This window comes from Arachis ipaensis, chromosome B2 (assembly GCF_059453495.1).
Source record: "Arachis ipaensis isolate K30076 ecotype BB chromosome B2, ASM5945349v1, whole genome shotgun sequence".
In the NCBI taxonomy this organism is placed as follows: Eukaryota; Viridiplantae; Streptophyta; class Magnoliopsida; order Fabales; family Fabaceae; genus Arachis; species Arachis ipaensis.
In genome coordinates this window covers 120,931,670-120,946,231 of record NC_142437.1, presented here as the reverse complement: position 1 = coordinate 120,946,231, position 14,562 = coordinate 120,931,670, and the positions used below count along the sequence as shown (strand labels likewise).

The following is a 14,562-nucleotide window of genomic DNA, read 5'->3' as shown; positions in this document are numbered from 1 at the left end:
AATGTAATACTATAATGGTCCAAATTTATCTTGATTTGTCATAGTACATTTGATTCCCAGTATTTGGATTACTTTCCTCTCAGGGATTTAACTACCAATATGCCGAAACTACGTTTAGGTCAACTTATTGTAGATTCAAAACCTCAGAACATTGCAATTACATCCCATAAAAAAAAAGCTTAAAAATTTATATAGTAAAAGAATATAAGACAGCTGAAACTTAAGAAATGTAATCATATCTGGCTACTAATCTTGAAAGAGGGGGGTAACCCCCCAACATATAAACTATAAAAGATTGACATTATAATAAATTGACAAGAGGGGACACTCAAGTTGAGCTCACTTTGCTGCTATGACTAATGGACATTGAAGAAGGGATATGGCGGATCAAAACACACTAAGTGTCTTTAATCCTTTAGTTACTATATCTTTTTTTTCTTTTCCCTTTTCAAAAACCATGGGGTAACCTATGAGATGGTTCCAAACCAACCCAAAGCAGTAATAAAATTAGGCCACAGTTGAACCTTCCTTGTGGTCGCCGAAAATGCGCTGCCGGAAGTCGGAAACCATGAGAGGGAGTCCCTTCCGGAGGTCGACCTTGGGCTCCCAGCCAAGAAGCTCCTTAGCTCTGGAAATGTCAGGCTTTCTCTTGTGGGGATCATCCTCTGTGTTGGGCCTGTATTCTATGCTTGCATCTGGGTCTATTGTTTCTTGGACCACCTAGATATATCACAATCACCACAATAGAGGTTAATTATGTCACATATTCATGCATTCAATTAATGGGGGCTTCATCATTTATGTGAATGAGACTGAACCTAATGATTCCACCGACTGAAGAAAAGAAAAATCAAAGTACTAAAGTTATTCACCAAAAGATAATATCACAAGCAAAAGAATTTTCACAATCTCCAATTTCTTATAGCTAGTTTAGAAATATCTACTCTTAACATGACTTATAATTGCACAAGAAAAGAAGAGCCAAAAATTTTTTACCTTGGCAAGTTCAAGCATGGTGAATTCACCGGGGTTCCCAAGGTTGAAAGGTCCCACATGTTCTCCTTCCATAAGACGCATTAGACCCTCCACCTGTTACCACCAACATCACATTAATACATCAAAACAGCAGCATCTTATCTTAGATTCGGATGGTACATTAGCAATCTCACTCACTGATCTAGGACAGTATCCAAATATAATAATCACCAATGAATTATTTAGTACCTCCCTTACTATCATTTTTTTAAATACATTTTTCAGATCAATGTATTTGTATCAAATATATATTAATTTAATTTTGAAACTAATTAAATAGTTAGTGCATTGGTTGAGCAATTAGTAGAGGGGAAAACATACTAAAACATCTTTAAATTAAACTAATCAAACAATCCATATTGTTGAACAAAATTTTAAATAAAAAAATGATTTGGATAAGAGAATACTATAATATACATGTTAGTCATACACTTCATGCATTCACCTTAACACACGATGTTGGTACTTTAATTTACAATTCACGAGGATGATTATTTTTATTATAAATAAATCAGAGAAATTTATTTTATGAAAATAGTAATGTGGAAACTGCCATTACAAGAAGAGGCTGGTCCAGTTGGGGGGGCCTCAACGCTCGTTAGGAGTCACATGGCAATGCTTCTTGAGTGACACGAGTACGAGCATCGCATTTGGGTCATTAAAAAACACCAGCACACACATGCAAAGCAGCATCCTTTATTATTCATTTACTCTTACTCTTATGAGGGAGAAATCAGAAAAGACCCTTTTGCAGAAAGTAAGGAGTTATTTCTGATAATTTTGCAGGAATCACATGGGGTCAAACCTCATTTAAAACCGTTCACTAGAAGAAAGAAGTAACATGGAATCCCCAGATCCAACCTTCTCATAAACAAGTACCATAGGGATATATAATATATAGATATTTATGTATTCTCAAGCCAACCACCCAAAACAAGTATCATTTTTTCTATATATAAATATGCAAATATCTATTCTCAATACAAACCTTCCAATACAAGTAACATATATTTCGTCTGAATTTGTCTTCCAAACAAAAATAGTTTATGTCTCTATCATAAAAACTAAATGAATTTATATATCTGACTCAAAGATGAAAGTTTTCTTTTAATTCTAATTATTAAGACCCCCCAACAAACTAAATTCGAAAATCAGTGAGGGAATGAGTTTACATAAGACTAAGACCAACTCAATGCTGGCTACAAAAGTACGTTAATCATAATTTATTTCTAAAATGTTATAGTTACTTGATTTCATTAGAAGCAAAGTGGAAGCAACCATAGGATGTAGATAAAAAAAAAAAAGTGATGTGAATTATTTTGACTTACCAAATCAGATACATATTGGAAGCTCCTTGTTTGCTTGCCATCTCCATAAACAGTCATTGGCTCCTTCCTTAGTGCCTGCATTAGACACACAAAGACAATTTAAAATTAGGTAAACAGATAGGGCCAACAGCAACAACCCATTACTCTCAAATGATCAAATCCTTAACTAATAAACACGGTTTGGTTTACACATCATTTTCATAACGTTTGCACTTTATTATATATAATTCCGTGTGTCTAGTTTTATTAAACAATACTTGAAGAATTAGTTTGGTTTGAAAAATCAATGGAAATAAAAAGGAGGACCCACCTGAGCAACGAAGTTACTAACTACACGTCCATCATCTAAGCACATTCGGGGACCGTAGGTGTTAAAGATCCTAGCAATTCTAACCTGGAAAATATTAAAATAATAAATGTTATAAATAGAATAAGTCCAAGTGAATTGAATGCAATGGAAATAAAAAGTTGAATGAGAACGAGGATTGGATAGTGTTGTTGTTAGGACCTCCACACCGGCTCCTCTGTGGTAGTCCATAGTCAACGTCTCCGCCGTACGCTTTCCCTCATCGTAGCAGCTTCGCACACCTGTCACGCCCACATCCCACACATTTAATTAAATTGCATAAATAAATAATAATACTAGTTTTGGAAAATACTAATGTCTAAATAGTATCTGCTTAGCGCAATTGAATAAATTATTCTTTGAACCAATATTTTACTAGATCAGTAACATAACTTTTAATTATATACTGTTTCCAGCTTAAAACCAGCTAATCCTTATTTTTTCCATGATTAATTAAATAAGTTATATCTTAGCTTTAGACATAAACTAGTTCAACCATACTACTAAAATTAAATATCCTGTATTTTAAAAACAAGTTAGGTTATCAATGACAATGTCCCATGTCAATTTTGTGCAAGTGCTACCCCCCTAACCCCCAGCAGACACTGAAATCAAATCACAGATCCAACCAAATTCTACCTAACCATTGACGCCACTAATCTTGAAGAAGCCATTACTCTCTTGCTCTGTAATTTTTTCACTCTTTTTACGGCGGGGGGTTTTGTTTTTCCCTTGAGGTTCTCATGTGACCGTCCATCAGAAGAGAACAACAGAAAATCTGAGCCATTGAAATTTTGTGGACCCGAAAATCACGGGATCCCCGTTCCCATGATAGAGGCTACTACGCCCTTCTCTTCTCCCGTTCTCCCCCTGAAAATTCCCCCCACGGCCCCGTCTATTACGTGGTCCTCTCACAATTCTCCACGTGTCCATCAACTCAACAACCCCTCACCAAAAAAGACCTCGTTCTCAATAAAGAAGGTAAAAAGACCACCCTGACCCAGCCATCACTCCTTGTCCGAAATCTCACCCAATTCAAAATAAGTCTTTTCCATTTTAATAAACAAAATAAAAATTATCATATATTATATTTCAATTTTTTTAATAAATATAAAATATATAGACTCTTGGAGACAAAAATTTGAAAAAAGCTATTGCGATGCAGACAGAAATCTCATGTATTGTCGTCGCCAAATATGGTATATAGTATATGTAATAAATGCTAATTAATTTGTACAAATCAGATTTTTTAGCGAAATTTAAACAATAAAACATGTATGGAAATAAGAAATTAAATTAAATTAAGAAAATTACCAATGGGATTAACGTTGCCCCAGTAAGTCTCCTTCTGAGGGTGCTGAAGAGGATCTCCATAAACCTCACTGGTGCTTGTAAGCAAGAATCTGGCTCCAACTCTCTTTGCAAGCCCTAACATGTTCAACGTTCCCACCACATTCGTCTTGTGGACACACAATCACCGTCAAGGACTCCAAACAATCATAAACCAATCATCAATTAACAATTAATTATTCCCTAATCTTGCCAACCTTCAGATTTTGAATAATAAAATATTCACATCAAAATTCCATACAATTATATCAATTTCCAGCTAAACTAGCTCAAATAGTAGAAATTTCATAATTTAGAATTTAAAAAAAGAAAGAAAGAAAATAAAATTGTTTCTTTCAGAAAATTAGCTACGTTGACTTAAAAATTAAAATAAAAACCACTAAATAGATCAAATCAAATTATGTATCAATTTATTTATTGTGAATGAATGAATTAGTGAGAATAAAGTGAAATATTTTGAAAGGAAAAGAGAAAATTAGAAGAAGAGAAAAAGGATATGATAGTCTTGACGGGGTTGAACTTGTAGTGAACAGGGGAAGCAGGGCAAGCAAGATGGTAGATCTGGTCAACTTCAAGCAACAAGGGTTCAACGACGTCGTGTCGTATAAGCTCAAATCTAGGGTTCCCAAAATGGTGCATCACGTTCTCCTTCCTCCCCGTGAAGAAATTATCAACAACGATAACACTGTCCCCTCTCGCTATCAACCGATCCACTAAGTGGGACCCAACGAACCCAGCTCCTCCGGTGACAACAATTCTCAGGCCTTTCCTCTTTATTCCAAGCGGCACTTTCCCGAAGGAATGAACTGCTGCCACGTGGCGGTTGCTCTGGTGGTTCGTTGGGAAGACTGAGTCGTGTTGCGTGAAGTATGGGATCGGAACGGTGTCGTATTGGTTAAGGTTGGTGTTGTGGGAAGGGAGGAGAGTGAAGAAGGCGGTGGCGATGAAGACTCCGAGGAGGGTGAAGAGGAGGCGCTGCTCGCGGAGGAGGTAGTTGATGGGGTTTAGAGTGAATGAGAGCCATCGCTTGTTTGGTTTTGGGGAGTAGTCGTCGTTGATTGGTTGCGATTCGTGGCCTCTGAAGATTAGTTCTGAGGTACCACCCATTGTTGTTGTCGATGGAGCTTTGAAGAAGAACAAGAACAAGAACAAGAACAAAGTTCTGGAATTTCTGAAAGAAATGGAAATGGTGGTGTGTGTGAGGAGGTGAAGGAAAGGGGGACTGAGTTCCGAGTTCGAAACTCGCTCGGTACTCGGTCACCGGCGGTGGTGGTGGTGATTTGGATCGGAGAAGGGTGGTGTAGAATAGTGAAGTGTGGATCCGCGTTGGTGAGTTTTGGAACTTAAATAGGGAGGTTTGAGGTGAAATGACGGGATTGTCCTTGGTTGGGTGGCATGGTGAGAGTGGTGGGTTGAAATTTCAGGGGTTGTTTTGAAATTAGCAAGAATATTGAGGTCAAAGGGATCCTTTTAATAATTTTGGTTTTTGATTGAAAGAGTAATATTATTATTTTTAGTTAGTATTTGGTGAATAATAATTTATATTTATATTTATATTTATTAAAATTTATATACATAAATTAATATTAAAGATAATCTAACATTTATACTAATTAAATACTAGTCAAATGTAATTTATCATCGTATATTTTAAATGAAATAAAAAATATAAAAAAATAAATAATAAAATTACATTTAATAAAATAATTTAAAAATTAAGAGAATTCTTTTCCATAACAAATGGAATAAAGTACGGGGCACATTAAGATGGCTTGAACGTATTTAGTGGTGTCATTAAAAGTTGTGAATTTTTTTTCTTGGTTTAAGCCTTTAAGGGGTTGCTTGGTTTGACTTGGGCAAAATGCAAAAATGGGAAGTTGGAATGGCAATAGTGTCAAATGGTCCTTTACAAGTCATGACAAAGTGAGAATGAAAATATGAAGATTTTGAAGGGCATGCCGCCACGGTTTACAAGTGACTCATGATGTGACCGATTCATCTTACATCATCGGCCCAACCAGGTGTTTTCTATCAATTTGATCCACTAGGCCCAACTTTTTTTTTTTCTTCTTATCTTATAAAAATCAATTTGAATTTGTCGGAACTCGAATTCAACCTTGTAAATGCAACAATTCATTTACTAATAACATAACAAACTTTTAAGTGGAGTTCAGATTTATGACGAATTAATTTTTTACCTATCGAATTGAGAGATATCATAAACAACAAAATATATATAAGAAAGAAAAAGATGTTGATTTTGTTCATTTTACCACCATTACCTTTAGGATTCAATTTATGAGATTTACGTTCCAATCCATTATTCATTTAACAAGTATGGACTCTTATATTTATATATTAGACACAATTATTGGAAAGAAATCTTAATTGAAAAACTTTATATCCTCAACGAATATTTTATTTTTTGTTTGATGATAATAAGCACATAATCCACATATATAGTTTGTTTAACATGTGTTTATAACTTTATATGATGAGAATAAAAAATAATAAGTATGAACGGTAGGTAAATATGTTAAAGTTTTTGTTATAATGATTAATATTAGAAAAATAAGGATAATATAGAACCATATATATTTCAAACGAATTTAATTAATAATGCAACAACATTATGCATATTGCATTAATAAATGTAAATTATTAAACATGTATATATATTTCTAATAATACAGCAATATATGTATTTTTATTCATATTTTGTGGGTTACATATCGTAGTCATTTCAGTTTGGCTTATTATTAATGAATAAAATAAGAGCCTATAGTATTTGATTTAGGTGAAGATACCATAATAGTGATGCCTATTAAGTTTTATTCTTTTGTTTTCTCTTTCACTATTTTAGACATGGTCAATCATTAGCTTTTAAATTATTTTGTATGGTGCATGTTTAGGAATTTTCATATAATTTTATTAATTTGAGCAGATATCATATAATTGGAAATATGGCATATGTATGTGTTAACGGTTTGTCCCATAATATTATTTTATTTTTAAGGAAAGTACTGACCAAGGACATTATTGAAAATATGAAATATAAATTTTTTTTTTTTAGGTATCTTATAGTTTGACTTTGACATGCTAAAAATTAATTGGCCATAAATTTAAATTTTATTTACAGATTTATTAGTGGTCAATGAATTGTTATATATATAAAACAAAATTATTTAAATATCCGACAGTTATTTAAGCGAATAAGTGATGTAATCACTCGACCAACTCAAGTTCAAGTTGGTTATATCAAATATAAATAATCCCACATTTTTTATTGCACAAATTGGTTAATTGTACAAATAGAACTTTCTATCTATACCCTTTAAATTCACGATAAAATGAAAATAATAAAAGATAGAAATTAAATAGAAGTTTCGCTAATCTTAAATTATGAATTGTGATATGAGATTTTTCCTTTTTCTAACTTAGGATTCACTACAATGACAATCACTTGATTGAGCCGGCTCTATGCCTTTTCACAGAGTTTAATTTAAAACTAATCAAAATTTGTTATAAATAATAATGAATTGATAATGATGACCACAATGTATGTAGTGATGGACTTTTCCTTTTCGGTTGAAATAATAACCATGTAACTGAAAGATGAAATATTATAATAAAATTTCTTCTAATTCTAAACCTAGGAAGTTATATATGTTTGCTAACTGGATCGCACTTATTAGCTTCCTCGTTATTTATTAATAGCAAATGTAAATGTTACATCTATCTAAGAAGAATTTGTATATATACATTTTAAAATAAACTATTAAAATTAATTAGTTGATTATATATATATAAAGGATAATAAACCAAGCAGGACATGACATACATGAACCTATTTAGTCAAATTTTAATAATTTAAGGTCAAGCGATATAAATTATTTAAAGATGTGAATGTACCTGTGGAGGTAATATAGGATAATAATACATAGAAAAATAAGCTAAGCAGAACTCATCTACATAAGAAGCTAATTCTTATACTCTTGTTAAATTAAACAAATTTTAATTTTTTTTATTTATTATATTTTATATAAATAATTTAGATTTATTATTTAAAATTTACAGTGTTTTATTTTTATTTTTAATAACAAGTTAATTTTTAATAAATGTTGTGTACTTTTTATTTTTTATTTTTTTTAGAGAGCATTAATATTTACCGCTAAGCAGGACTACATGACATATATGATGAATCAATCTAATCAAATCTTAATAATTTAATATGGAAAAGGTCAAGCAATATAACTTATTTGAAGATGTGTAGGTACCTTGTGGAGGTTATAACCTTTATTAGAAATAACATCTGCTACCATACAACATTTTTATTTTCCTTATGCTTATTATTAAATTGAATTCAATATATATATAGGATACCAACACAAAATTAAAATAACATGCATTATCTTGCATTGAGTGTTCCCTTGTCCATTTCTTAAAATGTCATTATTACTACTTTTATTTAAAATAACTAAGCATTTTCTTCTCCTCAAGCATTTTCTTTTTGCTTTTGATTATGGCCAAATGAAGTTGAGGAGATCATAAGCAAAGACCATGGTAAAAAAAATTTGGACCACAATGTGAGAGGCAAAAACGCATGTTGTGATTATGACATATAGCAAAGTTTAGGGGAAAATACAAATCAAATTCATATATTATCGTGTTAATTATAATAAAATTAACTATTTTTAATGGAAACTATTTAAACTAAAAATATTTTTTTATTACATAATATATAGTATAGAATTTTATTATATCATTACATCAAATTTAAACTTATTACATTAAAATAAAGGATTAAATACTAATTTGGTATTCGAAAAATTTAGTCATTGACCAAAAAAATTACTGAAAGATATTATCAACAAAACATCCCATGAATGATTTGAAAATATGATAAAAAAATTAATAAATATTATGTTTTTTGTAAGTAACAAAAAAATTTATATTTAACAAATAACTTATACATTAAATTTAAATTTTTGTAGTAATATTTGAATAAATATTTAGAAAATGTAAAAGAAAAAACAGAACAAAATTTGATTTTTAGATTTTTTTTCTTCAAAAAAATATAGTTATTCACAATAAAAAAATTTAAAAGGAATCACTTGATAAAAATTTACCAAATTTTAAGAATGAAAATAAATTATTTTTTAATAATAATTTAAAAAATTTATATCAAAATTTGATCTCTAAATTTATTTTTAAAATATATATTTAATATATAATTCTTTTTGTTATATTTTTAAATATTTCAGAAACTTATTTATCGTTAGTATCTTTTAAAATTCGTTTTATCAGCAATGCAAATTTTCGAATACTATTTTTGATAATTTACTCTAAAATAAATAAAAAGGTTGGAAGTAATGTTTTTAATATTCCTAATAGGAAGGGAAGCAATCAAGTCCAATATCAACCTACAATGAACTTTATTTATTGTAAAATCACCTAACTCCCACATTTTGGACCAATAGTTATATTTTTATGGTAAGAGAGAGTAGGGTTGGTGTTTGTTGGCAATCATGTGCTTATTTCCACTTCAAATTCTATGATTAGAGGCATTTACCAAAATGGCATGAATCCCAAATCCAAGTCTTTATCATTAGGGTAAATAACTAAAATTAAACTTGAACAAAGACCATTATTCTTTGGGTATTAGGAACTATATCTCCAATCAAACTATGACTATGTTAAAAAAAAGTAATGATTACCCAATTTTTGGAACCCTAATTGTTGTGTGTTGGATAACTTGATTCCCCATTTTAGTTTGCCGACATGTTTAGTTATTCATTAATTACAATAGGGTTTAACTAAAACGCAATTATTCTATCTTGGTATGTATCATCATGAAGGTCTATAAGGTGCCACCCAAATAAACCCAAAAATAATAAACTATTCTATGCCAAAGGGATTTTCCTAAGTAGGATTGGTTGGAAAAAAATAATATATATAGTAGTTCCCATTCTTCGTATGTTTGAAGGAAAGAAGAATTAAGAATGAACAAGTAATTTAACTAATTTTCATTACTTTGAACATGTTATTTTCAAACTTCCACATACATATAATAATTGATTATTATTTATTATTTATTTTTTGAAGGTATTATATAAGAAGTTGTGTTATTTTTATATTTAAAAATTTTAGTTTATTGATACCCAATTCATTAGTAAAGATAATAACACTAGAAAATGTGATGTATGAAATTACTATACGTATCTAAAAAGCTATTTTTCTAAAGTAATTATTTTATAGGCCATTTAATATAAAATTTATTTAAATATATACAATTTAATAATATTTAAATTATATTATTAATTAAGATATATATTTTTTAAAATTCGTTAAGCGATTCGGTGGGTGAATGAATTTGGAGTGATTTTGAAGCACTTTATTTCACTAAACTACAAGTCTACAACTTCCACTTACAAAAAATATATTAATTTATATGGCCAAAAGAACACTTTTATTCTTAATTAATTATTCTTATTCTTTTATTATTGGTGTTTCAATTCCCCCTAAATGATGAGTGTCTTAGAAAAGAATTTATTCTTTTGACGCAAAAAAAGTCCCTTTACGTGACAAACTAAATTGTCATTTCCAATCAAAGTGCATGGACACACCCTTTAATTCCTTCCATTTTCCTCCACTTAATCACAATATATATTTTTATTTGTTAACTGTACGTCAAATTAATTATCAGTATAAAATATATATTAAAAATAAATAAATTATATGTTATATATAATAATTTGAATATATAATAATTAATTTATTAATAAATTTTAATGTATACAGATATATTTTTATTATTTATTATATATGTTCAGGAAAAAAAAACTATGATCGATTTTTATATTATATACATCTAAGTAAATTTTTCATTTCAAATTAACTATATGAAAAATTATTATCTATATAAGCAATAATTTTTTAAGAGAGATATGGTTAATTACCTATGCAAAGGAGGTAATTTGTGACAATTAATCACTACAGCACTTTTGAATTTTGCTAGTTAGCGATGTTTTTATTAGTTTTTTGTTTAATGATTGTTTCATGGCTTTTTTTTTTCTCTTTGAATATCATAAAGATTTCCCAATAATTTGATTTAGAATTAAACATTAGGGTTTAAAATTTGTATACTCGTTATAAAATGTGATTAAAATTATTAACATATCCAAGAGGTATAAATATTATATAGCATACTTTGGATACGTATTAAACTTTTAATTTGTAGTATTATTTGGAGAATGAATCTACCAAAAATTCGGATAAATTTACATAGGATATATATAAATATTATATGAATATGATTAAATTACGGTTGTTTTTTGAATTAATATGTTCTAAAAGAAATAAAATTTTAAATTTGAGAGTTAGACCATAATAAAACTAACTATGTAGCATAAATCAAGACAAATTATATTATCTTTTCTGAGATTTGTTTTAATTTAATTTATCTTAGTCTCTTGATTTATTTAATTTGTTCGGTCAGGTTAAAGACGAAAGTAAAAAAGTCAACGAGGTATAACTTAAATAGATAATAACTTAATTTTTCTATATTTATTTAAAAGTTGTGGGTTTAAATTTTTCTATTTTAGTAGAAAAAAACAAAAATAAAAAAATTTATCCTAAATATTAGTATACCGGTTCATTTTAGTGAAAACTTAGGTGAAGTTGATTTTACTTGAGTTTTCACCGTTGATTTTTTGTTTAATATTTTTTTACACTAAAAAATTGAACGTTGACTGGTTCCTTTTTTGAATCGTAAGCGACGTTGACAGGTCTCCGTACACGTGGTTCTTGTTATGAAGCACGTTCTTTTCTTTTTGTTCCACAATTGTATGACCAATTTATTATTTATAAATTTTTAAAGGATTGTTATTTAATTTTTAATAATATTACTAATTTATTTTCTATAATATCATTCTACGCATATTTTTATTATATATTTGTCTAAATTTATAAAAAAAAAAATATTATTAAAATAAAAATGACAATATTTATTTTTTATTTTTTTTTACAACTTCTTCATTGCTTCACCTCTAAAAGGAGAACTATAAAGTTTAATAAGAACGTTAGTTGCACTTTGCTGCCTAGTACACCTTAGATAGAGTCCTTAATTATATTTTAGTTAAGCAATTCAATGTTTGTTCTCTTTAATAAAACTGTCCCTTTGATCATCAGTGGCTTAAAGTTGAAGTCATATGATATGCTTCATTAGGGTTAAAATTAAAATATGGTAATTTTTTTTAATGAATTTGATATCTAATATTTAACAAGATAAAGTATATTTTTTTTGTTTTTAAAAATTGTTAGAAGTTCTAAAAATAATTTTAAATTTTGTTTTGTTTTAATTTTATCTCAAAAGTTTTTAAATTGTATTAAATATATCACTGAAAATTTATTTTTAAAAAATTTAAGATTAATTTAACAATAACTTTACAAGGACAACCTTCAACACCAACACACTAAACATATAAGTTCTCTCATTGTCTCTTAATTATCATACATTATTATGGATTGATATTAAATTTCTTAAAAATTTAGCTAATATTTGATGCAAATAATTTTTTTAAATAAAATTAAAATAAAATAAAAGTTAAAAATATTTTAAAATGTTTTCATAAATTTAAAGAATAAAAAAATATACTTTATCCTATTTAATATTAAATATTAGAAACAAGAGACTGAGAGAATAATATGAAAAGTGTATTATTGAGTTGTGATAAAAGGTACAATATACAAAAGGTATTTATAGGTGCTAAATGAATCAGAGTAATAAAGGCATAGAATCCTATAATTAATATACAGATATACTATATAAATATAGACGATACTAATTGATCTAAAATTGATGCTAATGATTCTCTAACATCCCCCCTCAAACTCAAGTGGGAGCTAAGGATACCAACTTGAGTTTGGATAACAAAGTCCGGAAACGAGTTGGGTGATGAGCTTTCGTGAAGATATCAGCAGTCTGATCTAGTGTTCCAACAGCAATGAGACGAATAGCATCAATAAGGATACGTTGCCGAACAAAGTGACAATCAAGCTCAATGTGTTTGGTGCGTTCATGAAATACATCATTATGGGCGATCTGAATAGCACGGCGGTTATCACAAAAAACATCAGTAGGGGACGACTGAGGAGCACCCAAATCTTCGAGAAGCCAACGAACCGAGACAACTTCAGCAGTGGTGTCAGCGAGGGCACGGTACTCAGCTTCTGTGCTTGAGCGAGCAGTGAACGTTTGCTTCTTGGCACGCCAAGAAATGAGAGCGTCGCCAAGAAACAAACAGTAACCAGTAGTAGAACGACAATCAGTGGGATCACCAGCCCAATCAGCATCGGAGTAAGCCTGAAGAGACAAAGAGGAATGGGCAGAAAAATAAAGGCCATGAAAGAGAGTGCCTTTGATGTAGCGAAGAATACGTAGAACTGCCGCATAGTGAGTAGTACGAGGAGCTGACAAGAACTGGCTAAGTACATGAACCGGATAGGCGATGTCTGGTCGGGTGACAGTCAAGTAGACGAGACCGCCAACTAACTGTTGATAGAGAGTCGGATTATCCAAAACAGTGCCATCCATAGGGGTAAATCGAACATTAGGCTCAAGAGGAGTAGACTCAGTGCGACTATCTGTAATCCCAGCGCGAGCAAGAAGATCTGAAGCATACTTAGCCTGAGAGAGATAGATGCCATCATCGGTGGAGATGACCTCGAGACCAAGAAAATAGCTGAGAGAACCAAGATCCTTCATCTCAAAGGTACGGTGAAGTGAGGCCTTGAGATCAGAGATACCATCAACATCATCCCCAGTAATTATCATGTCATCAACATACAAAAGTAGAGGAACAACTCCACGTTCGCTTTTACGAATGAAGAACGCATTCTCATGAGGGCTAGAAGTAAAACCAAGACTGCATATGGTAGTGCTGAACTTGTCAAACCATTCATGAGGAGCTTGCTTAAGTCCATAAAATGCCTTGCGAAGGAGACAAACCTTATTAGAAGGACAAGGATATCTCGGAGGTGGTTTCATATAGACTGTCTTTTTCAAATCCCCATTAAGAAATGCATTTTTCACATCCATCTGACTGAGAGACCACTTTTTAACCGCGGCAATGACAAGGAGAGCTCTAACAGACGTAAGACGAGCGACAGGGGCAAAAGTCTCTTCATAATCAATACCATACTCTTGCGTACAACCTTGAGCAACCAAGCGGGCCTTATAACGGTCAATAGAGCCATCAGAGCGAGTCTTGATCTTGTAGACCCATCTACTGCCCACAACTTCCTGATCAGAAGGAGGATCAACCAGATCCCAAGTGTGTGCTTTTTCAAGTGCCTGTAATTCTTCTTGCATTGCTTGTTGCCAATTTGGGTTTGAGGAGGCTTCTCTGAATGTCTTAGGTTCATGTTGATGAAGAATAGTAGAAAAGCAATGGTAATCAAGAAGATGAGGAGGTGGATTCCTTACCCTAGAAGAACGAGCGG

At 30.6% G+C, this 14,562-nt stretch overlaps 1 protein-coding gene across 1 annotated transcript; it reads right to left on the bottom strand.

Moving 5' to 3' along the window:
• Nucleotides 1-113: 113 nt before the first annotated feature.
• LOC107626160 (UDP-glucuronic acid decarboxylase 2) lies at nucleotides 114-5,470 on the bottom strand. Its single transcript, XM_021116499.2, has 7 exons — nucleotides 4,558-5,470; nucleotides 4,024-4,171; nucleotides 2,872-2,951; nucleotides 2,674-2,757; nucleotides 2,364-2,438; nucleotides 997-1,089; nucleotides 114-720 (listed from the first exon to the last, which is right to left on the bottom strand). The coding sequence occupies exons 1-7, from the start codon at nucleotides 5,164-5,166 to the stop codon at nucleotides 508-510; spliced, it is 1,302 nt and encodes a 433-aa protein (XP_020972158.1). The 5' UTR covers nucleotides 5,167-5,470; the 3' UTR covers nucleotides 114-507.
• Between the last annotated feature and the right edge of the window lie 9,092 nt (nucleotides 5,471-14,562).

What these genes read in the sequence shown, in the direction of transcription:
- LOC107626160 (XM_021116499.2), bottom strand. Translation starts at nt 5,166, where the DNA reads ATGGGTGGTACCTCAGAACTAATCTTCAGAGGCCACGAATCGCAACCA. An exon ending in GGGCAACGTTAATCCCATTG is followed by an intron (nt 2,952 to 4,023) that starts GTAATTTTCTTA and finishes TGGGCGTGACAG; the next exon opens with GTGTGCGAAGCTGCTACGAT. An exon ending in ACAGAGGAGCCGGTGTGGAG is followed by an intron (nt 2,758 to 2,871) that starts GTCCTAACAACA and finishes AATATTTTCCAG; the next exon opens with GTTAGAATTGCTAGGATCTT.